At 42.2% G+C, this 26,786-nt stretch overlaps 1 protein-coding gene across 5 annotated transcripts in view; it reads left to right on the top strand.

Annotated features, from left to right (window-relative positions):
* The window catches only part of CTNND2 (catenin delta 2), a 1,013,144-nt gene that overhangs the window by 960,163 nt on the left and 26,195 nt on the right, over positions 1 to 26,786 (top strand). For all 5 annotated transcript variants that reach the window (XM_021076845.1, XM_021076841.1, XM_021076844.1 and 2 more), the window contains one exon: positions 2,949 to 3,033. In XM_021076845.1, the coding sequence (XP_020932504.1) occupies positions 2,949 to 3,033 (85 nt within the window). The remainder of the gene's footprint in view (positions 1 to 2,948; positions 3,034 to 26,786) is intronic.

The following is a 26,786-nucleotide window of genomic DNA, read 5'->3' as shown; positions in this document are numbered from 1 at the left end:
ACAACTCAATAGACAAAAACCAACTTATCAGACACAACTTAGAATAGATGCACAAGGAGATCCTGCTGAATAGCATTAAGAACTATGTCTAGATACTCATGTTGCAACAGAAGAAAGGGTGGGGGGAAAAACTGTAATTGTAATGTATACATGTAAGGATAACCTGACCCCCTTGCTGTACAGTGGGAAAATAAAATAAAAATATTAAAAAAAAAAAAAACAACCCAGTTAAAAAATAGGCAGAAGACTTGAATGGGCAGTTTTCTAAAGAAGACATCCAGAAGTCCAACGGGCACATGAAAAGATCTTCATCATCGCTAATCTTCAGAGAAACGCAAATCAAAACCACAATGAGATATCACCTCACAGCTGTCCGAATGGCTATCATCAAAAGGACAAAAAGCAAGGACGTGGAAAAAAGGGAACCCGTGTGCACTATGGGTGGGAATATAAACTGGTGCAGCCGCTGTGGAAAACAGTATGGAGGGTCCTCAAAAAATTGAAAACAGAGCTACCATACACTCCAGCAATTCTAGTTCTTTCTATTTTTCCAAAGAAAACAAAAAATACTAATTTGAAAAGACACGTGCACCTCAGTGTTAGTGCAGCATCATGTACAATAGCCAGTGTATGGAAACAACTTAAGTGGCCATCAATAGATGAATGGATAATGAAATCTGTGAATGAACAATGAAAATGTGGTGTGTGTGTGTGTGTGTCTGTGTGTGTAAACACACACAAGAGAATATTACTTGGCGATAAAAAAGAATCAAATCTTGTTACTTGCAACAATATGGGTGGAACTAGAGGGTATTATGTTAAGTGAAATAAGACAGAGAAAGACAGCATATGATCTTACTTGTATGTGGAATCTAAGAAGCAAAACAGAAGAAAAACATAATTAAACAAAAACAGACTCTTACAGAGGATAGGGGTTGTGGGGATGAGTGAAATAGGTGAGGGAGATTAAGAAATACAGAATTTCAGTTGCAAGATAAATGAATCATAGGGATGAAGTGTACTGCATTGGGGAATATACCCAATAATATTGTAATCACTTTGTATAGTGACAGATGGTAACTAGAGTTATCGTGGTGGCCACTGTGTAATGTGCACAAATGGTGGATCACCAGGTACTAACATATTGCTGTAGGTCAACGTAGTTCAGTTTTTTAAAGGAATCAAATGTACCTGTATCCATGAAAGAGCAAAAATTCTCTGTCTCTAAGTCAAAAGAATTTAGTATATTTAGAGCATGATACTAACATAAATGTGAAATTATTTAGCACCTGCCATTTTAGTAAAAGAAAATATGTATGTTACTTAAAAATAGCTCATCTCTCATAGAGAACAAAATTTGAAATTTATAAAAACTATCTGTTTTTTTTCCTTTCAAAAGTATGGAATATGACTAAGAGATTTTCAAAACCCCCAAAGTTGAATTCCAGGTTAGCAATAATAATAGTAAGAGTGCTTGTTATTGTTTCCAGTAGGTAAGTGGATAAAGAAATCTTACACATATTTAGTCTAAATCACAACAGGAAGACCCAGGAAAACAGTGGACATTTAAATGACCGTGTATGAACATTCCATAAATTCATTAGAAAATGCATGTCCTCACATATCCATTCATTCTGCCTCTCAAATCCAATCCCATGTCACCATCAGCTCACTTTCCACTTCAAAGGCCATTTGATGTCAAAAGCATTTTTGGTCTCAGTTCAGCTATTCTCTTCAGGGGAATCTATGGGCCAGTGCTCCACAGGTCAGCTTCAGGGGTGGCCTTCACATTGGAGTCCTCATGAGTGGTTATGTCCTGTCCAACTCCAGGAGTCACAACACAGACCCACAAGCCAAATCCCACCCACCCACCCTTCTTGTAAATAATATTTGATTGGAACACAGCCACATCTATTCATTTGTGTATTATTTATGACTCCTCTCATCCTGAAGTGGCAGGGTTGAGTAGCCATGACCGACACCATATGGCCCACAAATCGAAGAATTTTTGTCTGACCCTTTATAGCAAAAGTGTGCCTGCCCCTTGGATCAGCCACAGTGTCAGCAGCAGCGACATGAGTTGAGCAGCTGGTGGTGGAAGCACCCTTTGAGAACAAAGAATCCGCTGGTTGTTAATAGGTTCCCCCATCACTGGTCCGAATGACTTCCAAGAATTGGATCGAGTTAAATTGACATAGATTTATTGACCTAGTGTTGAGATGCAGGTTGGCCCTGAACCAAAGCCGAAATATTTAACTATTAGTTTCATAGGGATTCCAAAGCCATGACTCAAAAGCAATGATAAGAACCACTGATCAAAAGTTTATGTGACCTTAGTTTCTCACTCTGATCCAGAAGAAAGAACTGTAATTGTATCAAGGGCTTTACTTATAGATGCTTGTCCATGTATATTCCTCAATATAAATGTAAGTGCCGTTGTGGACATGCATCAGCTTCACTGCCATGCTCCTGTGCTTGGCATCATCAGCAGGTGGAGAGTAATCGCTATGATCCCTGCTATACCTGCTCTCATGCTCAGCTGAGAAAAAATAAATCTCTTTTTTATTCTCACTACACAGGTGTTAAACAACACTACCATCAAAACCCCTGAACTCGGCCCTTCCGGATCACTATTTTTTTCTTCCTGTTTCATTTCATAGTCAAATGCTAAATCTACATTCTGACTCAGTGCATTGCTCTTGGGATTGCATTTTCAAAATTCTTTGCCAAATCGCCATTCTTTCTGGTCTCTCCCCATCAAGGGTGTGTGGGTAAGAATAAGGTTCGAGACTGATGACAAGCATCCCTTGCACTTACCGGGCTGGAAAAAGAGGAGAGCCAGGAGACTTTTATTCTGTTTATTCTTGCTGTTTCCTGACAAATTGGTATCAAGTTGAAGCCCAGCTGTCCTGCTCACCATCTTGCATATCCTGTCTTTTATTTATCAGACACTCTCCAAAGGTGGTCAAGGCCGCATCTCAGGTCCTAAACAGCATGTGGCAGTACCGAGATCTGAGGAGTCTCTACAAAAAGGTAAGGTTTGCTTTACCTTCTGGGCTTGTGAGCTGCACACGGATTTGAGCCCAAAGACACAGTATACAGCCACAACAAGATGTGTCATAGATATGAAGGAGGGCACTTGTCCAATAATCTGAGTAATTGAAACACAACTGAGACAAGAGAATCAATGAAGAAGCAAAAGAAAAGGGTCACTAAGTGTCCCCTGAATATATGCACTAAGATCCATGAACTATCTGGATTGGACAAACCTCTAGTCATAGAGTCTTACTATAAATAAAATAAGCTTCTGTTTCTGAGCTTCTATATTGTATAATAAACTGAAAAGTAATTAACCAAGGGATTTTGACAAACACAAAGACACACACAAAACATCAACAAGCGCCAGTAAATAATCGAAGTCACTGTGAAGGGGAGACAGAATAAAACATAAAGTAAGTCGAGAAGTATTATAGCTCGGAAACATTGCGAAGAGATCTGATAGCCTGACCCATGTTCGTAGCCCGAGACCCTGACCTCTTTACTGCACAGGGTGAAGGGCTGATGATCCTAATGACGGCCGAAGATCACAGGAAGAAGCTGGGCGTTAGTTCAGTAGATTGTCCCGGGCAGGCAGGAATTTCTTTCTTTTTTTTTTTTCTTATTTTATAAATGCCGAAATTAATTCCATACAGATTTTACCAGGACAATCGGGAATTTAAAAAACAAAGCAAAACAAAAAACTGCAACAAGGAGTTCCTTTTTTGGCCCAGCAGTAACAAACCTGACTGCTATCCATGAGGATTTGGGTTCCATACCTGGCCTAGCTAAGTGGGCTAAGGATCTGGCGTTGGCATGAGCCGTGGTGTAGGTCATAGATGCGGCGCAGATCCCATGTTGGTGTAGCTATGGTCTAAGCCGGTAACTGGGGCTCTGATTCAACCTCTACCCCAGGGAAATTTCACATGCCGTGTGTGTGGCCCTAAAAAGCAAAAAAAAAAAAAAAAAAAAAAAAAGGAATTTCAACTTAACAATGCTCAAAAATTGTTGCAGTTTTTTAGTTTTTTAATATTTATTTATTTATTTAGCAAGGCCTTGGGTGTGGCACATGGAAGTTCCCAGGCTAGGGGTCTAATCAGAGCTACAACTGCCGGCCTACACCACAGCCACAGCAACGTCAGATCTGAGCCTCGTCTGCTGAGCCACAGTGGGAACTCCACGTTGAAATTCTTAATGTGAGAAAAAATTATCCAGAGAACAAAGGTTGTTTATGAGTCATTTAAAAAGTAAACCATTTGTAACAACACAGAAATAAACACAAGCAGATACTTGACAAAAGAGCCAGAAAACTCTTTGAGTAAAGACAGTCTCCTCAATTAATGATGCTGGGAAAGTTGGATATTCATTTGTAAAGGAATGAAACCAGACCTCTATCCCACACCACTCACAAAGCTAGCTTGAAATCAGTTAAAGATCTAAATGTGAGACCTGAAATCATTCTAACCTCGTGTGTTAGACAAAACATAGGAAAAAGTCTCTTTGAAATGGATCCTGACAATGATTTTTTTTCCTGGCATACATTTATATATTTATAAAATATATAAATTAGGGTATAGTTGATTTACAGCATTGAGTCAATTTCTATTGCACATTTCAAAGAAGACTTCTTCCCCAAAATGGTTTAAAAATAAAACCTTAAGAGAAAAAGTTTCCATCTAGACATTTTGATTCTACACCTCATTTCTAAATGCTGCTAAACAAATGATGCCTAACTGGCCTTTTGTGGTTGGGAGGGGGGAGTTCCTTAACAAGGTCTTTGAGGGGTTGTTTTGTTGTTACCAGACTGGCAAATGTGAGTCGTTTACAGGATCGATGACCCCAGGATTGATCTGAATGAACAAATAGGAGCAGAGGACATCATTGATAGATAAACAGGAAAAGCAGCTTAGGCATCAGTCTCTATAGGGATTCAGAGGGCATGAACTTGGCTTCCATCCACAACTGCCCAAAACACCTTCCAGCCCCTGGCTGCCTGCATGGAGGAGAGAGAGCTGGAAGTCATTGCCACCTTGGTCCCCAGCCTACCAGTCTTGGGATGGCGAGGTGGGGCCACAGCCAAAGTTTCACATCAGAGAGGGCAAGACCCATCTTACCAGAGGGAAAATTTGTCTTTTGCTAAGCCGATGCAAAAAAGTAATATTTACTTTTTACTTAAATATTTTAAGAACTGCTTCTACTAAGAGTCTATTTCTAGGTTTCCCAAGGCTTTCCTAGTTCCCTTAAGCATTCATTACTTGTACTGAAGTTTATAAAATTTAGCCCATATATTTCTCTTTCAAGATTTTCCGATTCCTTAAGAGGAAGCCTGTTTAAGTTGAAACATTGCAAAATTAAGGGGTAGAGGAGTGTTCTGGATTATTTATAGCTTTCCTAAGTATCTTGCATGTTAAAATAAGCCCTTCACCTAAAATGTTGTGGTTCCATTCTGTTTTATGTACATCCCAGCATCCCTACTTGGTTCCTCCTTGGACTCCTTCAGGGGCAAATTCTCTCTCAGGACAGGATCGTTCAACTAAACAGGCAGCCAGACGTAAAGAACATGCTATAAATTAGAAAGGAGCCTGTCGTTCTGAATCAGTGGCTCCAGATGCTCAGTGAAATATCACTGCCTCAAATAGACTCCACTTTCCCTGGGATCCCATGCATTTCTTTGCTGAAATACACCTTCTCATACTTTTGTTCACTGAAGGGAAACTGCTTATAGAGAAGCTACAAGTTATCTGCTGAATAGTATGAGTTTGCCGTCTTAGTTTTTTTCTGTATTGGTACTAGGATTTGGAAAAGTGTAATTGTCTTTCCATTTCTAGGGGGAAAAGAACGTGTTGACAGGATTTAATGGAGCTGAAACTCAAGAGCTAAAGAGCATTTAAGATGTGTTTCATGTGGGGAGATTCAAGAAAGACAGGTGGAGAAACTGGTGGTGATGTTTTTAGTTGACCGGTGATGTTAAAGTATTGAGAAAGAGCTGTTCTTAATAAATTCCAAAATCTGCCATTGTGAGATGAGATGAGGTCCTCTTTGCCCAGTGTAAGAGCTGCTAATAGCAAACCTCAAAATTCACAAAAGCTTTTCTTTTTGAAAAGTCCCTTGGAGAGAAAACAAAATTCATTCATCTTTATGAATTGCTTTTAATCAGAGGGGCAATAGAATTCTATTTTGTTCTTCATTGACAATGTATATATCATTTTACAAATGCCTAATCCATATCTTTTAATTATCTGTGCCTCAAATCTATTTATTAAACACCTATTGGAGGTTTAGAAAAGGAAGACTTCCAAAGAAATCAGGGATCAGCTACTATGGATAAAAATGAAAATATGGAACAATTATAGTCAACTATATACTACATATTTACTGAATAAATTAAGAGAAGGCACATTATAGAGCAAAATCTTGTAGAACTTAAGAGTTTGCATAAATGAGGAGGTAAGAGGAAAGGGCATTATAGATAAGAGGGAAAACATGAGTAGAGAGGTGGAAATTGAAATAAAAATGGCCTATCTCTAGGACAGAATTAAAGGTCCATCTGTCCCTGGCTTATTTCCTCTTAGGACCCAAGCACAGAGGCCAGAATCACATTTCATTAGCTCAGCTACTTTATTTACTTAGAGAGAGAAATCCATTTAGTAAATCAGAACATTCTTTTGGCTAGGCGTGTTGACTAAATAACAAAATTATGTTGGATTCCTGATACATTTGAGCCAAAATATATTTGCATTATCCAAACCTTCTACTTCGGATTTCGGTAAGCCCTGGATTTCTGATTTCTCCCCTAAGGGAAAATAAACAGTTGGACAAGAATGTTATCACACACAGGCTAAATAATGCATCACCTTTTTATTTGTTAAATAATCCTTAAGTTTAGACAACCACAAAGAGAACTTTAAACTTTACCATTGTGTTTTTTCAGAGGATGTTTTCTAAATGAAAAGAAGATAAGCCTGGGAAAAGACTTGATAAAGGGATAAAAGAAAAGCAGATCAAAAGTTCTTGACTATTTTGAACTATGGTATTTTTTTAAAATGAGGTCACTGACATAAATTGACTACAGTGGGGTCTATTGGGACAGTTGGTCTTGGAAGAAAGATAAATTTGGGGGGACATAGAATTATAAGATTATGGAAATCATTTCTTATAAACCCTTATGTAATACTTTAATCATCTGTATTTCTCAAAAAAAATTGTTGTATTAGGTCACAGACTAAGTCACTCTAACAGAGAAACTCAAAAATACAGAAGCTCAAGCTAAAGTATTTCTTTCCCTCTCATGGAATGTTACCTCATTAGGCAGGTGGCCCAGGATTAGCAGGTGACCCTGGGACCCATCTTGTTACTCTGCCTTGTCTTACGGTGTTGTTCTCGCCTGTGTAGACAAAGCTCCCCAGCCCTTCCCCTCTCATTCCAGCCCATGAAAAGAGAGAAGGAAAGTGAGGACAAGTGATGCTCTTTGAAGCAAGTAATGCAAAAGGGACCAAACTCCTGCTCCCCTCCCAGGACCATGACCTCAGCCACATGGCCACACCCAGCTACCCAGCTCTGGGGCGGATGCAAAAAGTGGGTCACCGTGAGCCCTGCTGAAACTTTGTGGCAGGAGGAAGGGAATTGCTTCACCAAGGGAAGAAAGGCAGTATCAGCCCCAGTAGTCATTTCCTTTTGGTCAAATATCTTCAACATCAATTGCAGTCACTACCTAATGGGGCATAATATTTCCATCTTAAGAGTGACTGTGATTTTCAGAAGTGCTCCCTTACATTAAGCCCAGATCTCCCTATCTGTAACTTCTGTCCTCCAACCCCATTCTGAAAAATCTAATTTCTCCTCTCTATGGAAGGCTTCCTGTTTTTGACACGAGGCATCATATCCCCACAAGGTCATCCGTTCTCAGTTGCATGGATATTGACACATTATTATTACAGTTCATGCTCGGTTGTAATATATCAACATTTCCAGGACCTTCACTATGGTATCTTTTTTCCACATGTGTGCAAGTTCATCAGCATGCCTTCTGTCATGCAGCACCCCTGAATGAGTATGTTCTTCCAGGTTTATTTGAAGGAGAATAAAGAGGATGAGATTATATATCCCTGGTGCTAGAATTCAACTTCAACTAATGAGGCATAGAAGCAAATCAGTTCCTAAGAGGTTCATTGTATTATATGATGAAGTTCAGAATGCATAGGACTTAGAAGCAAATGGCCAGTTAAAGGCACAGCTCCGCCACTTACTAGCCTCATGACCTTGGGCAAGTAACTTGAGCCTCTCTGCCCATGGGTGCAGCAGTTGACTTTGGACAGCCTGAGGGCCCCCTCCTTGGATGGACAGGGATGGACCTTCGATTCACCAGACCTTACAGTCAGGGCTCAGAGATATGCTGGGGTTGTTTTGTATTCAGTGATCTGAACCTAGTGAGCAGGTTCCTGACGTAGAGGCCAGAAAAGTAAATAGCCTCTTAAAATGGTCTAACACAGGCCATCATGATGCCTTCCTTCTACTTCCTTCAGAGTCTGGAGTGTTCAACTTTCCTCACCCCTTGCATCAGACAACCCTCACATCTTTTCATGAGAACTGTGTACGTCTCTGCTTCAGTCCTGTCCCCACCCCTCACTTTCCTCATCCAGGGAAGTAAACTCCTCGCACCTGCCTGCTCACCTGGCTGATAACCTGAAATGGGACAACGGTCATCCAAGAGCTTTGTCAATTGGGGAGTGGTACAATAGCGGGGTCACCACTATAAATCCTAGGATAGTTTTCATGTCGTCTGGCTGATAAATGCTCTTTGACATCCTGTCCACAGAGAGCTGAATGTTTGGATCCTAGAATTTCATTTTATCATCATCATCATTGATCACCTCCACCTATATTTTCACCAATCCCTTTCTTCTTGGTACCTCCACCCTCTTTCCAGCCCTTCGGTGCCTAATCCAGTCCCCCTTCCCACAGTCTTTCTGCTGAGCAGCTGTCCCCACCAACAGTACTGGCAATGTATAGAGTCCCAGAGGGAAGACCCTTGCATGGTTGGGTTTATGTAAATCAAGCTACAAACATAGGTTTCATAGGAAGCCCGTTAAAGACAGTGGAAGCTGTCGTGGTTTTAGAAGTGGTTGGGATGAGTTTATACCATTTCGGTGAGGGATGTGTGTGTGTGGCAGGTCACTTGTGCTGAAGACACACTCATTGGATGGAGGACCATGCAGAAGTCTAGGGCTGGAACGAGAAGGCATGAGGTCAGACCCTGGCTTGGTAATAGCATGCCATGTTCCTCTGATAAGGAGCCCTGCTGTGCTCCTGTATGTTTATAGTTTGAAAATGTCAAGGTAAAATAACATCATTCACCGAAGTAGTCTTCTCCTGACTCCTGTGAGATAACCATCCCCCTGAGTCATCCAAGGCTCTCTGGTTGCTCCTTCTCCGTCCTTTATGGGCTCGTCTTCCTGTTCATTCCCTAAATATGGATGTCCCACAGGGTTCTGCATTTGATCTTTCTCTTCTCACCCATGGCTTCTTCCTGAGTGTCTGTAACTCTTCCCTGGGTTCAGGTACCAACCTCATTAGTGGCCTCCTGAGTCTCTTTCTCCAACCCCAACCTCTCTTCATATATCAGGTCACCTGCTAGATAATCAATCCAGACACCAACAGCATCTCACATAGGCCCACTTTTCCTGGATTTGGTTCCACTACCTTTGTTCTCTGATCAGTGACTAGCACTGCCCTTCACCCAGCAGGCAAGCCTTACCCAGGAACCACCTCTGGCTCTTTCTTCTCCTTCACACAGCTGCATCCAGCCCACCAGAAACCCCCAGGATTCTGCTTCCATCCATTTCTGTCCATGATCGTAGCCACAAGCAGCTGCCTCCAGCTTCTGGATCATCACCCCAGATCCTGAATGGCTCTACAGTGTCAGGCTTCCTCCACTTGTGTCTGTTCTTCAAAGGGCAGCTACGGTGAACTTGCTAAAAAGCTAATCTGATTCAATTACTCCTTGGAGCCATGGTGGCTCATGTTGCCTACAGTAGGAAGGAATCCAGACATCTTAGCAAAGCCCACAAGACCTTTCAGAAGCAGCCTCAGCCTCCCTCTCTAATTCATCCCTGTCTCTGCCTGCACTCAGCCTCCAGCTCTGCCTAACTTCTGGGTCCAAATTCACTCCCCCCCTCCTCTGAAGCCTTTCTACACATCTGTACTCCACCATTACCCCACTCTCCACCGTACCTGCTTCTCTGAACTTTTTTTTTTAAAAATCACCTCCCCTGAAAATTGCCTTTCTGACTTCTTCCCCAGCTCTGAATTAAGTTCATTCCTTATTGACCTGAAAAAATTGTACAGCAGATTCATTTGGATGAACAACTGAATCACTTTGCTGTACCCCAAAAACTAACACATTGTAAATCAACTATACTTTGAGAAAAATAAATAAATAATCAAGTAAAATTTAAATTCAAACTTTTACAGAGTGGCTTTAAACATCATAAAGAGCTTGAACTTAGAGCTGAAACTTTTGCAGCATAATGGTGCTGTAGTATTTAATAACTAGATAAGATTTATTTGTACTTTTATAGGAAACAGTTTTCTTCCTTGATTCAAATATTAATTTGGAAAGGATGTATATTACAAATTATTACAAGTCGTTTCTTCATAGAAATTGCAATGAGACTTGCCTCCAACTCTAGCACAATTTTTTGATTAAAGTATAGCTGATTTACAATTTTTGGTTAATTTCTACTGTATGGCAATGTGATTCATATGTGTGTGTGTGCATATGTATATATATACAACTTTCATGTTATTTTCCATTATGGTTTATCAGAGGATATTGAGTATAATTCCCTGTGCTATACAGTAGGACCTTATTCTTTATCCACTTGATATATAAAATTACATCTGCTAATCCCAAACTCACAATCCATCCCTCCCCCACCCCTTTTCCCCCTTGGCAACCACAGGTCTGTTCTCTATGTCTTGTCTATTTCTGTTTTGGAGATAAGTTCATTCGTGCCATATTTTAGATTCCACCTATCAGATATATCATATGGTATTTGACTTTCTCTTTCTGACTTACTTCACTGAGTATGAGAATCTCTAGTTGTATCCATGTTGCTGCAAATAGCATTATTTAGTTCTTCTTAATGACTGAGTAGTATTCCATTGTATAGATGTATCACATCTTCTTAATCCATTCCCCTGTTGATGGCCATTTAAGTTGTTTCCATGTCTTGGCTATTGTGACCAAGTGCTGACATGAATATGGGGGGGGGGCATGAATCTTTTTGAATTAAAGTTTTGTCTGGTTATATGCCCAGGAATGGAATTGCTGGTTCATATGGCAACTCTATTTTTAGCTTTTTGAGGAACCTCCATACTGTTTTCCATATGGCTGCACCAATTTACATTCCCATCAATAGTGTAGTACGGTTCCCTTTTCTCCATACCCTCTTCAGCATTTGCTATTTGTAGACTTTTTAATGATGGCCATTCTGACCAGTATGAGATGGTAACTGTTGTACTTTTGATTTGCATTTCTCTAATAATCAGTGATGTTGAGTATCTTTTCATGTCTAGTACAATTAATATCTACTCTTAATGAACAGAATTCTGAATGGACAGCTTTTAAGCATATATCATGCAAAATGAACAAATGCTGAATGATTGTGTGCTAGAAAATAGGAATGAAGTAATGAAATAAGTTAAACAGAGCGTATCTCCATCTTTGGAAAAATAACATAGATGGTTTAATTTTTTTAACAATTGAAGTTTATAGTTACTTTGATTTTTCTGTTTTGCAAATTTCTCAATTCCCATCTTGGCTACTAGTGTCTGTGAAGGCTGTCAATGCAGCCTTCAGCTTAATGACAAGGAAAATTGAAGTTTATCTCATTCCTAGCCAATACAGATCACTGCAGGTCTTCACAAAACCAATTTTAGTGGGGTTTCCTAGCCAAGACATGGAAACAACCTAAATGCCCATCAGCAGGCTTGGGTTTTAAAATTTGCATGACCCATTTTGCTTTCAAGTGTTGCTTATGCAGCAGTCACTTAAGATGTAAACTTGTTTATCCCTTGGACTTGGTTTTGAACAATATTTAGCACATAGTTTTTAGGCTTTAAATCAAAATATTCCTTCAATTTTAGTTAAATAGTTTTGTGTTAATATTGAATTATTAGAAATATAAACAAGATCTTCACATTTGCTCTCATGTTGGGGCAAAATAAGCTATTAAAGAATTACAGCCAACATGCCTGAATGTTGCACTTGCTAGTGATGAATTCCTACTTGTGGTGCAGAGTTAGCCCCTAGGTGAAGGTGCCCACCATAAGGTCTCCTGCCATCTCCCATGACATCTGCCTTATGTAGGACGTGTTCCTAGATTCCCAGGAAGGCACATGCCAACTCGGGAAAGCAGCTTTTTGTCCTTCCCCAGCTTCCATCTGCACCTTCTGACTAGTCTCTGGATCTCCATGGGACCCAGCAGATGATTCCCTCCTGTCCCAGACAAGATCTTTGGGAGCTCCAGGCCACTATAGAAGGTTCTAAGAAAAGTCACAATAACAACCTAGGGCATCTCTGTGATGCCATGGACACCCTTCTCAGTGTGGAGCTCCAGGTATCATAAATCTGTCCCATCCTCTGAGGCATAGAGGTGTCCTGAGATGGAGTGAAGAGTTTCAGGGATCCTCAGAGCATCACAGTAAGAATGCCTCTGAGCGTTGGGTACAGAGAAAAGGTGATGGTAACTGAGAGGCACCACCTCTCTTCTACTCTCTTGCTTCTCCATGGGCTGCTCACCAAGAAAACATGCTAAGCCCTTAAAACAGACCCTGGACAGTTACCATAGAAAGGGATGGGGTGGTCCCTATTGTCAAGTAGGGGGAGATAATTTTTCCGGCCTCTAATTCTGAGGATCCTTATTTTGCTCACAGTATTTCCAAAGGTTTCAGAAAGAACAACATCTACTCATCTACTCTACAAGCGAATCAAACTCTTTTATTCATAAATTCAGGGATCGAATCAAAGACAGATCAAACACTGGGCTCAAACTCTGTTGACAATCACCAGGGTTAGAAATCAGACTCATTCTCACCCTAAAAGTCATGGCCCCATGTGTCTACAGTTGTGTTCCTGTAGCACCACCCCCAGCCCCCCACCGCCACCTCCCACCCCTCATGTGAAAACATTGGGCTCTTGCACAGTGGGCTTGTGTCTCAAAAAGAAGGTGTCTCAAACAGCCTGCACTTGAAACCGAATCAGGTTGTGTTTCACTGAATAGAGACACTTCATTCACTATTGACATTTGGATGAGGGAAGCAAAACATAAAACTCATCTTTAAATGTCGTTCCTTTTATTGTCTGGAAGATAGACTCCCAGGTTGCAGGGATCATTTAGCCAGTGTATAATGAGCTTTGATGGGAGCAGAATCATGCCCTTCACAGCCTGAATCACACCAGACTCTCCTTTCTTAACTGCCCTGATATTCATTTCACTGGCCCTTGCCATCACTGCACTCACAAAACAAGAAATCAATAAGTAATTATGGATAAGGAAAGGAGGCCTGCAGATCTCTTCAAATGTCCAAACCACAGCAGATAAGAGACGAGACATGGCTCTTGTGTGGTCTTTGGCTGCTTCTGGAAGGCTGGCGTCTATGCCTGGAGGAGCCAGTGGTCCTGATCCCTGTAAACTGAAGGTCATGGTTCATGTTGAACATCTCTTCATCACCCTCACCTGCTGGACATTTAAAAATCAATCCTGGATTCAGTGAGGACAAGAAATATATTTTTAAATATTGTCAAGGAGCGAAACACAACTGGTCAAAATTCAAAATGTTGATCTTTAAGCTTTGCAGCAAGAAGGGCGGGAAATACTTTCATACTCACTTTAGCATGTTGCCGTTTCAAGAATTAATAGATTTTTACTTGGCGAGTATCTAAGATGGTTATGGAAAAGCAGTAAATCCTCTATAGAAATAAATTAAACGACTGAATGTAGAGCTGTCATTTTATCAAGGAAATTTCTTACCAGGAATTTATTAATCTTTCTCCTGTGCCAGAAAATTCTTCACCACAAGATGACTGGAAGGGCGTGAGGACTTTGGGCCAGATTCTTAAATGACCTGAGTCCAGTGTCCTCACGACTTATGATTATAGCTCCTCAAGTTCTTTCTTTTCTAAATCACTGGATGTCACACTGGGGTAGGAAACAAAAAGGCTGAGGTTAAACTCAGCAATGATACTGTCTCATCCTTAAATCTGGGCGTTTTTGTGTTGATTTTTGTATCGACAAATAAGGTCTTCCTTCATGAGGTCCCCTGACCTCTCAGAGACAGTTCTCAGACACTCATCATATGATACCCATCCAAAAACAAAGGCACAAATGGGAACAGAAGCAAAAATCAATTGTGCAGAAGTGGAAATCGATGCACATGGCAGTTGCTAAACAAGAAGTGACTAAGTAACAGCTGTTGTTGGACTGGCTCTCCAAGTTGGGGAAAACCCTAGTGAGCTGAATGTTTCCTTTTTGCCTCCACTTTCCCGCAAGGCTTTACCCATAACGTTGCAAATCAAAACCTTCAAAAATACCCCAGAGGCAAAGAAAGAATATTGAATCAGGATTTAGAAAACTCACAAGTTGGTTTTTTTTTTAAGTATTGATTTACAATGTTGTGTTAAAAGTGTCCAGCAAGAGTTCCCATTGTGGCTCAGCGGTAACAAATCCATCTAGTATCCAGGAGGACACAGGTTTGATCCCTGGCCTCACTCACTTGGTTAAGGATCTGGCATTGCCATGAGCTGTGGTGTGGGTGGCAGGCACAGCTCAGATCCCAAGTTGCTGAGGCTGTGGTGTAGGCTGGCAGCTGTAGCTCCGATTCAGCCCCTAGCCTCAGAAGTTCCGTATGCAGCCCTACAAGACCAAAAAAAAAAAAAGTACAGCAAAGTGATTCACTTATATATATATGTAAATATTCTTTTTCATATTCATTTCCATTATAGCTTATTACAAGGTATTGAGTATAGTTTCCCATGCTATACAGTAGGTCCTTGTTGTTTATGTATTCTATATATAGTAGGGTATATCTTTTATTCCCAAATTCCCAGTTTATCCTTTCTCCCCCTTCTTTCCCCTTTGGTAACCATACCTTTGTTTTCTGTGTCTGTGAGTCTATTTCTGTTTTGTAAATAAGTTCATTTGTATAATTGTTTTATATTCCACGTATAAGTAATATTATATGATATTTGTCTTTCTCGGACTGACTTGCTTCACTTAGTATAATAATTTCTGGGTTCATCCATGTTGTTGCAAATGGCATTATTTCATTCTTTTTAATGGCTGACATATTCCACTGTGTATGTATACCACATCTTCTTTATCCATTCCTCTGTCAGTGGATATTTATGTGACTTCCATGTCCTGGCTATTCTAAATAGTGATGCTATGAACATTGGTTTCATGTCTCTTTTTAAATTAAGAAAAATTCAGGAGTTCCCGTCGTGGTGCAGTGGTTAATGAATCCGACTAGGAACCATGAGGTTGTGGGTTCGGTCCCTGCCCTTGCTCAGTGGGTTAAGGATCCGGTGTTGCCGTGAGCTGTGGTGTAGGTTGCAGACGCGGCTCGGATCCCACGTTGCTGTGGCTCTGGCGTAGGCCGATGGCTACAGCTCCGACTGGACCCCTAGCCTGGGAATCTCCATATGCCGCGGGAGTGGCCCAAGAAATAGCAAAAAGACAAAAAATAAAAAAATTAATAAAAAAAAAGAAAAATTCAATAAGTCTCATGTAAATATACCACCATTCTTGTTACTTATTTTGGGCAGTTAACTCAAATTCACCCCTCCTTTTCCGGCAGATCCCTGTAGATGGGATGAGCTATGCCTAACAGAGTCTTGATTATCTTGGGCAGAAATAATATGATCAGTTTCTTCTCTTTTCCTCTCTCCATCTCCTCCCCTTTTCATAAGCTGTTCCTTCCTATATCCCAGTGCCCCACTCCCTCCTACCAGGCTCTGGAAGGGAAGAGGGATTGGCAGGGAGGAGAGAGCCTGGCCTGTGTGCTTATGACCTGGCACTGGAATACCCTGCCTATGACAGGTACCCACACGCTGGCTTCTTCTCGGGGGCAGTGAAGTGGTTTGCTCAGAGGTATCAACCCTCAACTGAGGACCACCAGCCTGGACCTGGCCTCCTCCAGCTAACTGCTCTGAGCTCTCCATTTATCTCAGGCTTCAATCACTCCTCTGTGCACAGACTCAAGCGCATATAGATTTTGTGTCCTGTAGCTTAAAGAAAATCCTGTTTAAGAAGGAGCACATGCTTTATGAATATCAAATTTCCTATAGGCTTTGCAAGGGCCCATGCAGTGAACAGGCCTGAAACCTAAGCTTCTCAAGCTCTGTGATAGGTCCACCTGCATCACTGAGTCTGTGCCTCATCCTGCTAAAGGTACTGCACACACCAGTCTCTGCAACCTCCTCCCTGCAGCCCCCAAGCTCTAGGGAGCCCATGGTCAGGCAGAAGGAGCTCACTTCCCAGACGTCAGGAGAGGGAGGATGGGGGATGCCAAGCCCCTTGACTGCCTGCAAGGGTGCCCTCTCACTGCCATCTTCCACCCTGTAGTGAATTCTCAGCCTAATCTCATATGATCTGGAGATGGGTCCTGTATTAATACTGCAGAATCTTATTTTGTCCTCCACTTTCACAACTATGAATGGATCTAATTCTTTACTTTGAGGAAGTAGAACAAAGGGGCATCTGTTATTCCCTGTTTTGGGACCTTAGCCAAACCATAGAAAATAGAAGAAAATTATATTAACATCCTGTCACAGTACCTTATCACAGGTATTTAATCATCTAAAGTTGTCCACAAGTCTAGGAGGTCCTCAGTGCCCCAGTGGTTAAAGAATCTGGTGTTGTCGTTGCTGTGGCTCTGGTCACTGCTCTGGTATGGTTGGATCCTGGTCCAGGAACTTCCACGTGCCATGGGCCTGGCTGAGGAAAAAAGTCGTCCTCAAGTCTAATCAACTGTGTCTAGTAAACCCCAAAGGGACATGGCTTTAGAACAGTTAGAAATGAATTGCCCTCTCTTAGTTACCTATTGCTGCATTAACAAATTACAACAAATGTAGTGGCTGAAAAAAACACAAATTCATGATCTTACAGTTCTAGAGGTCAAGAGTCCAAACTGGCTTTCCCTGAGCTGAAATCGAAGTGTTGGTCCTGGATGCGCCCCCTCCCTTCAGAATCCATTTCCTTGCCTTTTCCAGCTTATAGAGGCTGCTGCTGTCCTTGGCCAGTGGCCCCTTTCCTCCGTCTTATAAGCCAGTGGCCTAATGTCTTTGATTTTCTTTCCCTGCTTCCGTGGCGACATTACCTTCTCTAAATGCCACCCTTCTGCATCTTTCTTTAAGGACCTTTGTTGTTGCATTGGGTCCACTCAGATAATTCAGAGTAATCTTCCTCTTTTAAGATCTTTAACTTAATCCCATCTACAGAGTTCCAATTGCCACATCAGGTAGCCTATCACTGGTCTGGGTAATTGGGACATGGATATCTTGGGGTGGGGGGGCATCATTTCGCTGATCACACCCTCTCACGTAAGAGGCTGAGTGTAATTGACCAGGACTGATATCATGCCTCCTGCACCAGGGTTTTGGCTCCTTCAAACTCAGTGGTCACCAGCTCTGGAGTGTTGCCCTCACCTGCATTCTCCACCTTGACCCTCAACCTGTCCCCATTCCTGTAGAAAAGGGTGATGGAGGGCATTCCTTTTTCTTCTAGGGGCCATGCCTTTGGAAATACATCGGATCATAGTCACATGGCCCAATTTCCCAGCAGAGAAGTCTGGGAAGGTGAAAAGCAGAGTTTCTGTTACAAACTGGGAAAATGAAAGACAAGATGTTGATGCCCACAGCATTCACTGATGCACACTGAGCAATATAAACACTAGTAGTAACCAAGGAAAGAAGTGATAAAGTTCTAGGATGTGGAGACATTGCAGGCGTTTCTCCTTGTTGCCACGTGCCCTGTCCCAGAGCCATGCCCATGACATGCTGTCCGCACATCTCTATGATAAAGCCTAATGCACTCACAGTAGCCTTGCGCTCCCCTAAGAGCCAGCCATGCTGGGCTCCCCAGCAGTGACCCGTGTAACCATACGACAGATTTACTACTGGTAAAATATGCAGCATCAAAAATATAAGGGGAGTTCCTGTTGTGGCTCAGCAGTAACGAATCCAACTAGTATCCACAAGGACATGGGTTCCATCCCTGGCCTTGCTTAGTGGGCTAACAATCCGGCATTGCTCTGAGTTGTAGTGTAGGCTGGCAGCTGCAGCTCTGATTCAACCCCTAGCCTGAGGACTTACATATGCTGAAGGTGCAGCCCTGAAAAGCAAAAAAAGAAATAATGATAATATAAATACACATCAGATGGGATTTTCCTCTCGGTCCTATAAAATGCCCATTGTCTCACACTCCTTGTCTCATGATCTCTTAGAACCATCCTCTTTTGTTTCTTTTTGGCTACAACTACCTATGTGACATCTCCACTGAACTCACAAGCCCTAACCACCCACACATATAACATATAGCTCTCAATATCCCCAAGTGTACTCTTCTTCCATTGTTGCCCATCTCAGTAAATAGCACCTAACACATTTGGTTTTTCTTTGCAGAAATCTTGCAGTTACACAGTTAATACCTCCATCTTCCTTAACTCACTACATGTAGCACTGAGCTCTGTTGATTCTGTTTCCTGAATATCTCTCAGATCCAACTCCCTCTCCCAACTTTAGTTTCATCATCTTCCCCCAGTTCTGACACAACTGATGTTTGATTGGTTGTGTAGAATATGCTTCACTGTCCTCAGTCTCTTTTTGTCTAACACTCAGAATACACATTTATAAACCTAAATCTATCTGGCTCAGCCTCCTGATTAAAACCCCTCAGTAACCTTCAGTTTCTCACAGTTTCTTACCCTTTTCTCTAAGCTCAATCACATTGTTTCAGCCACTATTGCCCTCCTTTTTCCACCTGCTCTTCCTTGCAGACTCAAGGCTGTGCCAACCTCAGGGCCTTTGCACTGCATGAGAGAAGTTCATTTGAAACCAAGAATGCCTTCCTCCCTCTCCCGCCAAGCCTAGCGATTTCTATCTCAATTTGTCACTTCCTTAAGGAAACCCTTCTCTCCAAGGCCAGTAAAGCTCCTTCATCATAACCTGTACTTTTTCTTCATGGCTTTTATCAGAAATGTGAGGTGATGTAACCCTACATTAAAAGTCCGTCTGCTGGAGTTCCCAGTGTCTCAGCGGAAACAAGCCTGACTAGTATCCATGAGGACATGGGTTCAATCTCTGGCCTTGCTCAGTGGGTTAGGGATCTAGCATTGCCGTGAGCTGTGGTGTAGGTCACAAACGTGGCTTGGATCCTAAGTTGCTGTGGTTGTGGCATAGGCCACCAGCTACAGCTCCAATTTGACCCCTAGCCTGGGAACTTCCATATGCTGCAAGTGCAGCCCTAAAAAGCAAAAAAAAAAAAAAAAAAAAAAAAAATCCACCTCCCTTTTCTCTTCCCCTGAGGAGCCATGCTTACCTCTTTCTCTGTTCTTGCCCCTATGCCCAGCCTATGGCTAGGTACTTATGAACGTTTGTTACACAGATACAGCTATGTAGCCCACCCTCCTGCCCAGACTTTAAGCTCAGCAGAGGGCAATGACTGTCCATGTCTGTGATTTGAGGCTTTCTGAAACATCATGGAATGTGGTTGGTACCCAGGATGAGTTTGAACTTATTGATTGCTGATGAGGACAGATGTAAAATACGTGGCTTTTCAGATGTCAGCTCGGTACTAGAAGCCAGATATTTGAATTTGTCAACCTGAAGACTAGACTTTGTTCAATTTCATCCTGAATCTAACTTTGCAGTACTAATTGGAGCACAAAGGTCATTGGTAAAAAATCATCCTGAGCTGGCTGGTCTTATTTCAATTTCCTGGTGGTTCTCAGCATTCCATTTGGTACCAATTAACAACTGATAGTTAACAATGATAACCAGATTATCAACATTTCTTCCCAGCTTGTCAACTCTTCTCAGTGATATCGTTTCTTTAGAATTAGTCCAATGGCAGTAAATTGAATTCCTGAAAGGGATATACTCAGTATTTGCTTTTAAAAGGTGGTAGGTATTGCAGAAGACTTTTAGCCTCACATGTACTGTACCTTTAAGTAGCCCAATCAATTTAATTAAATTTCATTAGAAGCACCAGAGCTGAAACAAACTAATGAAAGTAACCCGTATGTCAGGTGGTATTTATTTCTGCATTAAACTGCGAATACTCCCTTTTGGCCCTTAAGATTTAGTTTAAATATTTAACTCCAATAGCTTTTGGAATTGTTGATGGAATTAGTTTTAATGAATCTTCTAACAAACAGTTTACCTTAAAAGTCGATGGAAGCTTGTTTTATTATAGCAAAGAGGAACTGTGGTTTCATCAACAGGCAAAACCTGGCTTGGTCTTCAGTCACACAGACTGTGGTTATTGGACTTTCATTTTTTTCTCTGTAACACCATTTAGTGAAATAAGGAGGATGTTTGCATAACTACCACTAATTTGGAATCGTTTCTTTCTCTGCTTCATGTGATTACATCAATTGGTTTATTCCACTTTAAAATGACTAGAAAACGGGCACAATTTTGAGCAATCCAGTTTTTCATAAGTGAGAAAGGTGTTAGTTGGTTACCTTTTTTTAGTGGATGACAACAAAGCAGGCTTTAATTTCTATTTGAAAAATAGGTTCCTGATGAAGTCCTGTTAGTGGTTGCAAGTACAAGCTGTAAGTGTTCTAGGTTGAATAAGCGGGTTGAACTTGGGTTGCTAAAAGCCCCCAAGGATTTTCTCCACACTTTCTTCGTATCTCAAGTCACTCATAGCAAATTACAATTGACACGCTTTATGGGCCGAGAGCCTTCAAGGACAGCTAACACAGAAAAACTTGTATTTGTTACTTCAGAACTAAATAGACTCTGTACGCCTACTGAGAAATCCCTGTTTCGATGCCAACAAAATTTTATCAGATTAAGGAAGTTCCGAGCTATTTTAAAAGGGAGTAAAGAAAAAACAACTATGGCTAACAGTGTCCTCGTATTTATTTTGCGTGCCAACTCGTATCCTCAGCAGAAATAACTCTTCTCGATTTTCGAGGTTAATTATTTATTGAAGGTTTTGTCCAAGCCAAAGACGTCACTTATCACTAGAGGAAAAATTGTTATGTCTAAGTATACAAGCTAAAACTTCCCAAACTCACTTCGGCAACAGAACTAGAAACGGGAATCTCCCCATTTAACTTATCATCATAGCTGTAGATATTCACTAATTTTGTCACTTGCCACCCCCTCATTGTCTAGTCACTAAAGGGTGCCTCTTCCAGAGGTCAGAGGTCACAACTCAAGTAACTTGAAGTCCTGGGTGCTGTTCAGCACATCTCATGAAGCACATTGATGAGGATTTGGTATTTAACCCCTTTCCTCTAGATTCTCTCATCCCCAGATTTTTCCAGCAGCTCTTGAGATATTTACTCTCCCTCTCCACTTTCACTTTAAGCTCTTTGTTACACAGATTGAACAAGTCTCTCCCAGATCTCCTTTCCCTCCTCCTCCAGCTGGCACTGTCCTTCTCCGTCCCTTCTCTGATCCAGCACTGAGGGCGGGACCCACTCCCATGCTCAGTGACAGGGACAGGATGCTCTCTGGAGGTCCTGGTGTCCCATGTGGCTCCTTTTCATTCCAAAACACCCAAATGCTCTGCATACCTCCTGTTGGCACGCTCTCCAGGCAGTGACTCTGGTCAGTAGCGTTCCCTGCCCAGTAACAATCCCAAAAGTTGACCCCTCTGGAAGAAACTGGCTTATTCAGTCCAGGGGATACATTCCACACCTCAAAGCAGGTGTGGGCTCCTGTACCCAACCCTAAAGGAAATTGGACCACTCCTCTTTTGTTCCCGGCTCTCCTAAGGATTGTGTTTGGGGAGAACTGAGTGTATTTGCTGTGGACAGGGGCTCGTGTTTTCTAAGCTGCAGAATGCAAGAAGCAGTAGAGACTGGAGGGAAGGGATGCACGAGGTACGTGGTCTGAGAGCTATGAATGGAATCAGTGCCAGTCCAGGGCCAGACGTGGCAGGTACAGCGATGCTCCAGAATTTTTTACGAGATTGGTTAAAGAGGAGGCAATTTTATATACCTCACATTGAAACATGGGGAGCTGAGAGCAAGATGTGGGCAACTTTTTTTCTTTTTTCTTTTATTTCTTGGGTACTCTTTTACCTAAACTAACACTGCCTACAGCCCAGCAGTAAGTATGTCATAAAGGACAGATGTGCCAACAGCAGCAGATGATACTGATGAGGTTGCTCCAAGCTAAGTTTTTTAAAAAATTGTAAGGCTCTGATAAGCTTCATTTGTTATAGAACAATGATGTGTCAGGACTGTAGAGGCATCATTAAGGCTATGACATTAATTGTATTACATTTAAAATAATTAATGTGGCCATCTTAAATCATTGCCTCCAACTTGCTTCATTTATTAGGCACCTCTGTGTTGCTAGAAACTGGGGCTTTGGAAATAAACAAGGTCCAGCCCTGCCTCACAATTGGGCAGACAGACAGGCCTGAAGCAAATGGAAGTGTGAGGTCATAGCATTTTGTTCACAGCAGCCAAAGAAAACCATAGCAGCATTGCTAAAAGCTCCCCTGAACCTTAGAGGCTTATTTCATTTAGCAATAGTGATTTAATGAACATGTGTCGCCTGCCTCTTGTTTACCTAGCACAGAATGGGCAGGATAAGTAAGCTTTGACAGATAGAAACAGAAGGTGCTATGTCAGGGCTCAGAGAGACCTGATCAGAGGTATATATTGTGAAACTGAATCCCATTGTGATGGCTGGGTGATCAGGTGTGATTGGGGCTCAGCATGTGGGGGCACCTCTCTGCTCTGAGTGGAGACCTGTTTTTGCCCCAGTGGAAGTCAACTTTGGGAATGCCTTATCTGGTATTCCCAAATGGATTCAGTGACCTAAAGACCCCCCTAGGACTCAGCCCTGTAAAACATATTCTGTATCCCTGCTAGTCACTGCCATCTATGCACAGAGACCCCAGCCAGTGGTTCCCAGCCATGCTATTCATTAACTTGACCTGCGAGCTTTCGAAAATACTGATGACCAGACCCTACTCAGAACAATTTGAACAGAATCTCAGGGCCTGAGGCCCAGGCAGGACCATATTTAAAACTCCCCAAGTTGACTGAGTCATTTTGCCCTTAATTTATGGGGAAAAAAAAAAAAAAAAAAAAAAAAACCAAGACAGAACTGACCGGCCGTTGTAATTCTAATGGATCCTGGAAGAGAAAGGCTGATTCTGACAGCAGTCTGACTCTACCTCTTTATCATCAAAGAGACCCAAGGTGAAAGCAGTTTCGACAAACAGCTCTAGCTCATGCTTTACACACAAACCTAAAACATTCACGTGCTCATCCTGCATGGTTTCCAGAATAGGAGGCTACAGGGTGAATGCGTGATGTACTAACCTCAGCAGATGGGTCCAAAAGCCACTTAGTCTCTTCCACTGAGTTCTGTCCATGGATGTCTGTTCAGTACCACGGTCTTCATGGAGATGTTTACGGGATGGTGTGTGTGTGTATAAAATGGAGCTAATTATAAATTCAAGGATCTCAAAACATGTAAATACGTGAGGGGAAGGTCTGTAGGAAACAGCGACCACCATGTAGACACACCTGGAGGACCCAGTGGTCCTGAGGCTGTGAAGAAAGTTACCTCGACTCCCATCCTCTCTGGACCACTGAAAGTACCAAAGCAGATGAGAATAGCTTTGGGGAATAAGACAATTTCATAAGGAAACACGCCAAGAACTTTCCCGCAGAAGCTGATACTAGTGGAAGGACAGTAAAAGGGTAAGATAAAGAAAATCAGATTACTTCTGGTGGCAATTTAAAGTTCAATGACTTTGAACTTCTCTTTTGGATTTCTATCTCTATATACTTGGAACAATTTAACAACCTCTAGTTTTAAGTTTAATGTGTTAAAAATAAAAGCCAATTTGAGGTGCAGATATCATATCACATTTTTGACAGCTTGGCTGGGTCTTGAGCTGAAGGGCGCAACTTCGAGGTCATTCTGCCAGAGGTGAAAGATAGACATTAAAAGAGTTCTTTATCATCAATATTGAGGATTAACGGTCCTTCCCTAGTTACTACAGCTATTCTTCATTCTGTTTCCTTCCCATGCTTTCTTATCTCACCCCTAGAAGCCAAAGGGATGGTGTGAAGGAACTATGGTTAAATGGCCAATAGAATAGAATTCAGGGAAGAGCTTCTGGTGTGCAGTGAGTTAAATGGTAAGGAGAAAAAATCGTCAGCAAAGAGGCAAATAATGATTTAAAAGGTGTGTGCCCAAGTTGTGTGTACACCACCTTCAAGTCTTTCTGAGTGACAGTGGGAAGTAAATGAATAAAAATTATGATCGCCAGTTGACTAGATAAACAGTATGTCCATATCTAGTTGAATAAAAGGAATCTTGTCTCAGCAATAACTCTCCCTAAGAAACTATATCTTCCTGTTTTTTCTTCTTTGGAAAAGCAAATTTTTTTTCAGCTGAATGACTAAAAATTTTGTGTGGTAGGAGATGTCAAGGGTCATGAGATCGCCCTCCAAGGCAGTGCGTCACCATTGCTGAAATGGTGCTAATTCATCTGTACCCCGGGCTCTGGCATCCGAGGTGGCGCCATTTTCATGACGTGTGGAAGGATGTGTCAGGGATTAAAACTGAGGTCCCTTCCGGGCACTGGTGACTGTAGCAGGGTTGGAGTTCTTTGTTTTGATCCTTCCGTCGTTCCCTCTGCATCGTCAGTGAGGAGGAAAATGGAGATGGAGCAGCCACCAGGTCACGCTCCTTGCTCCTCCAGGGGCTCCCAAGCTGTGGCTCAAGAAACAGCTCTAATCAAGAGGCTTAGCTGGGTTTCCACTCTGCCCTGCTTCCTAAGCCTCCCCTCTCCCACCTCCCTTCAGAGTTTCTGGGAACACATGCCTACAGTCAGCAGAGGTGTCTGGCTCGGGGGCGGCATTCTCGGTGCCTCTAGCATACTGTCAGTCTCAGATGTCCGCCAGTCTCCTCACCCCCCAACACGTCACCTGCAAGATTCATCTCTGTCACACATTTGTGTTCTCAGAAATGGGTTGTATGAAAGATGCCAAAGCTTTTGGGGGTGCTTTTTATAAGAGTTTCCTCCATCATAAGCAGTTTGATTATTCTATCCACTTTCCTAACACTTCCAGAGCTGTAAGTACTTACATGGTCCCAGTGGAATCTAAGCATCATCAGTTCTGAAATGCTGAGCAGACATCTTGCCATTCACCTGTGTTAAAAGTGAGATGCTCAGAAATCCAGTGCTACTTGCCAAGTAAAACCAGACCTAGAGTTAAGCCATATTTATGGTGTCACCTTAGGTCTTGGAACATATCAGAAACTAGCCAGTATTTTGAGGTACCTTGCCCACCTTTAATAACATACAGAAAATCACTACTTCTTCATGATCAAAGAAGCCAAAGTTGTGATTAAAGCAGTTTCCTCATACCCCCAAAATATATCTTCTAAATTGCAAGTGAGACAAACTAAAGTGATCTGCCTCTGTTTGGTCACATGGAAGGATTCTTGCTTTCAACAAAGCATTCCCTTCAGAAGAAAAGAATCTCTTTAGAGCAGTTTAAATAATTGTTTTAATGAGTAATGGGTCCATTCACTTTGGAAATAACTAGATGTGCTTTTAGAAGACTGCACCTTCCGTGTCTTCAGAGGACTGAAGGAAGATGATCTGAGTTCCTATGGAGACTACATTTTTCTCCTCCTGCCCTGATACCTACCTCTCCCGTGACTCCCACCTGCCCCTGAGGAGGTTTGAGCTGTTTGCCCTTAGTCCCTCCTAACCTCAGTCACCACCAGCTGCCCACGACTCCTGGGTCACCATCATTTTTGGACTCTTCTCACTTCAGAGGATCTAAGAAGCCACTAATCTGCCTAGTAATCCCCCTTTCTCCTACCCACCTCCCGCCCTTTCCCCTCTAACACGCAGTCTGCTATCAGTAAAACCCTGTTAGCCATTACCCACCCCTTCTTTTTTCAGTCTTCATGCTCTGACACCCACTGCCCCTGAGGACAGCCCCCCTCACCCCGAGCAGCCCTCTCACCTGGTGGCCTTTCATTTCCCAGTGGAATCTAAGCATCATTCCTCTTCCACGTCGCTAGGCTCGGAGGTGGAGTGGATATCTTCCTCACTCTTCTTTGCCTTTTCCAGAAAGTTCTTCTCTCTCCTCCCTCAAGGAAACCCCTAGCATCAATGAAGGGCCCCCGGTCCAATAGTCTGTGAGTCTTAATGGATCCTCCATCTACTGACTGGTGTTCATCCCTCACTTTTCCATCTACTGACTGGTGTTCTATCCTCACTTTCCTCTCTACTCAGCTTAGAGTCCATGACTTTCGTGGAAAGGGCTTCCATGACTTGCCCTTTGCAGCCCCTTGTCCCTGTCTCCTTCCAAGTCACTTCCCTGACCACCCGCGTCCATTCCATCTCTGTCTTACACTTGCTCCAGGGCAGCTGAACGGGACTGGAGAGAAACAAGCCACCATGGGGTTTTGTCTTCTCATGTTGGATTCATTGCCACTAGCCTCATGTCACCTCTCAGCA

Source organism: Sus scrofa, chromosome 16 (assembly GCF_000003025.6).
Source record: "Sus scrofa isolate TJ Tabasco breed Duroc chromosome 16, Sscrofa11.1, whole genome shotgun sequence".
Classification (NCBI taxonomy): Eukaryota; Metazoa; Chordata; class Mammalia; order Artiodactyla; family Suidae; genus Sus; species Sus scrofa.
The sequence above is the reverse complement of the archived record's forward strand: the minus strand, read 5'-3'. Positions and strand labels throughout refer to the sequence as shown.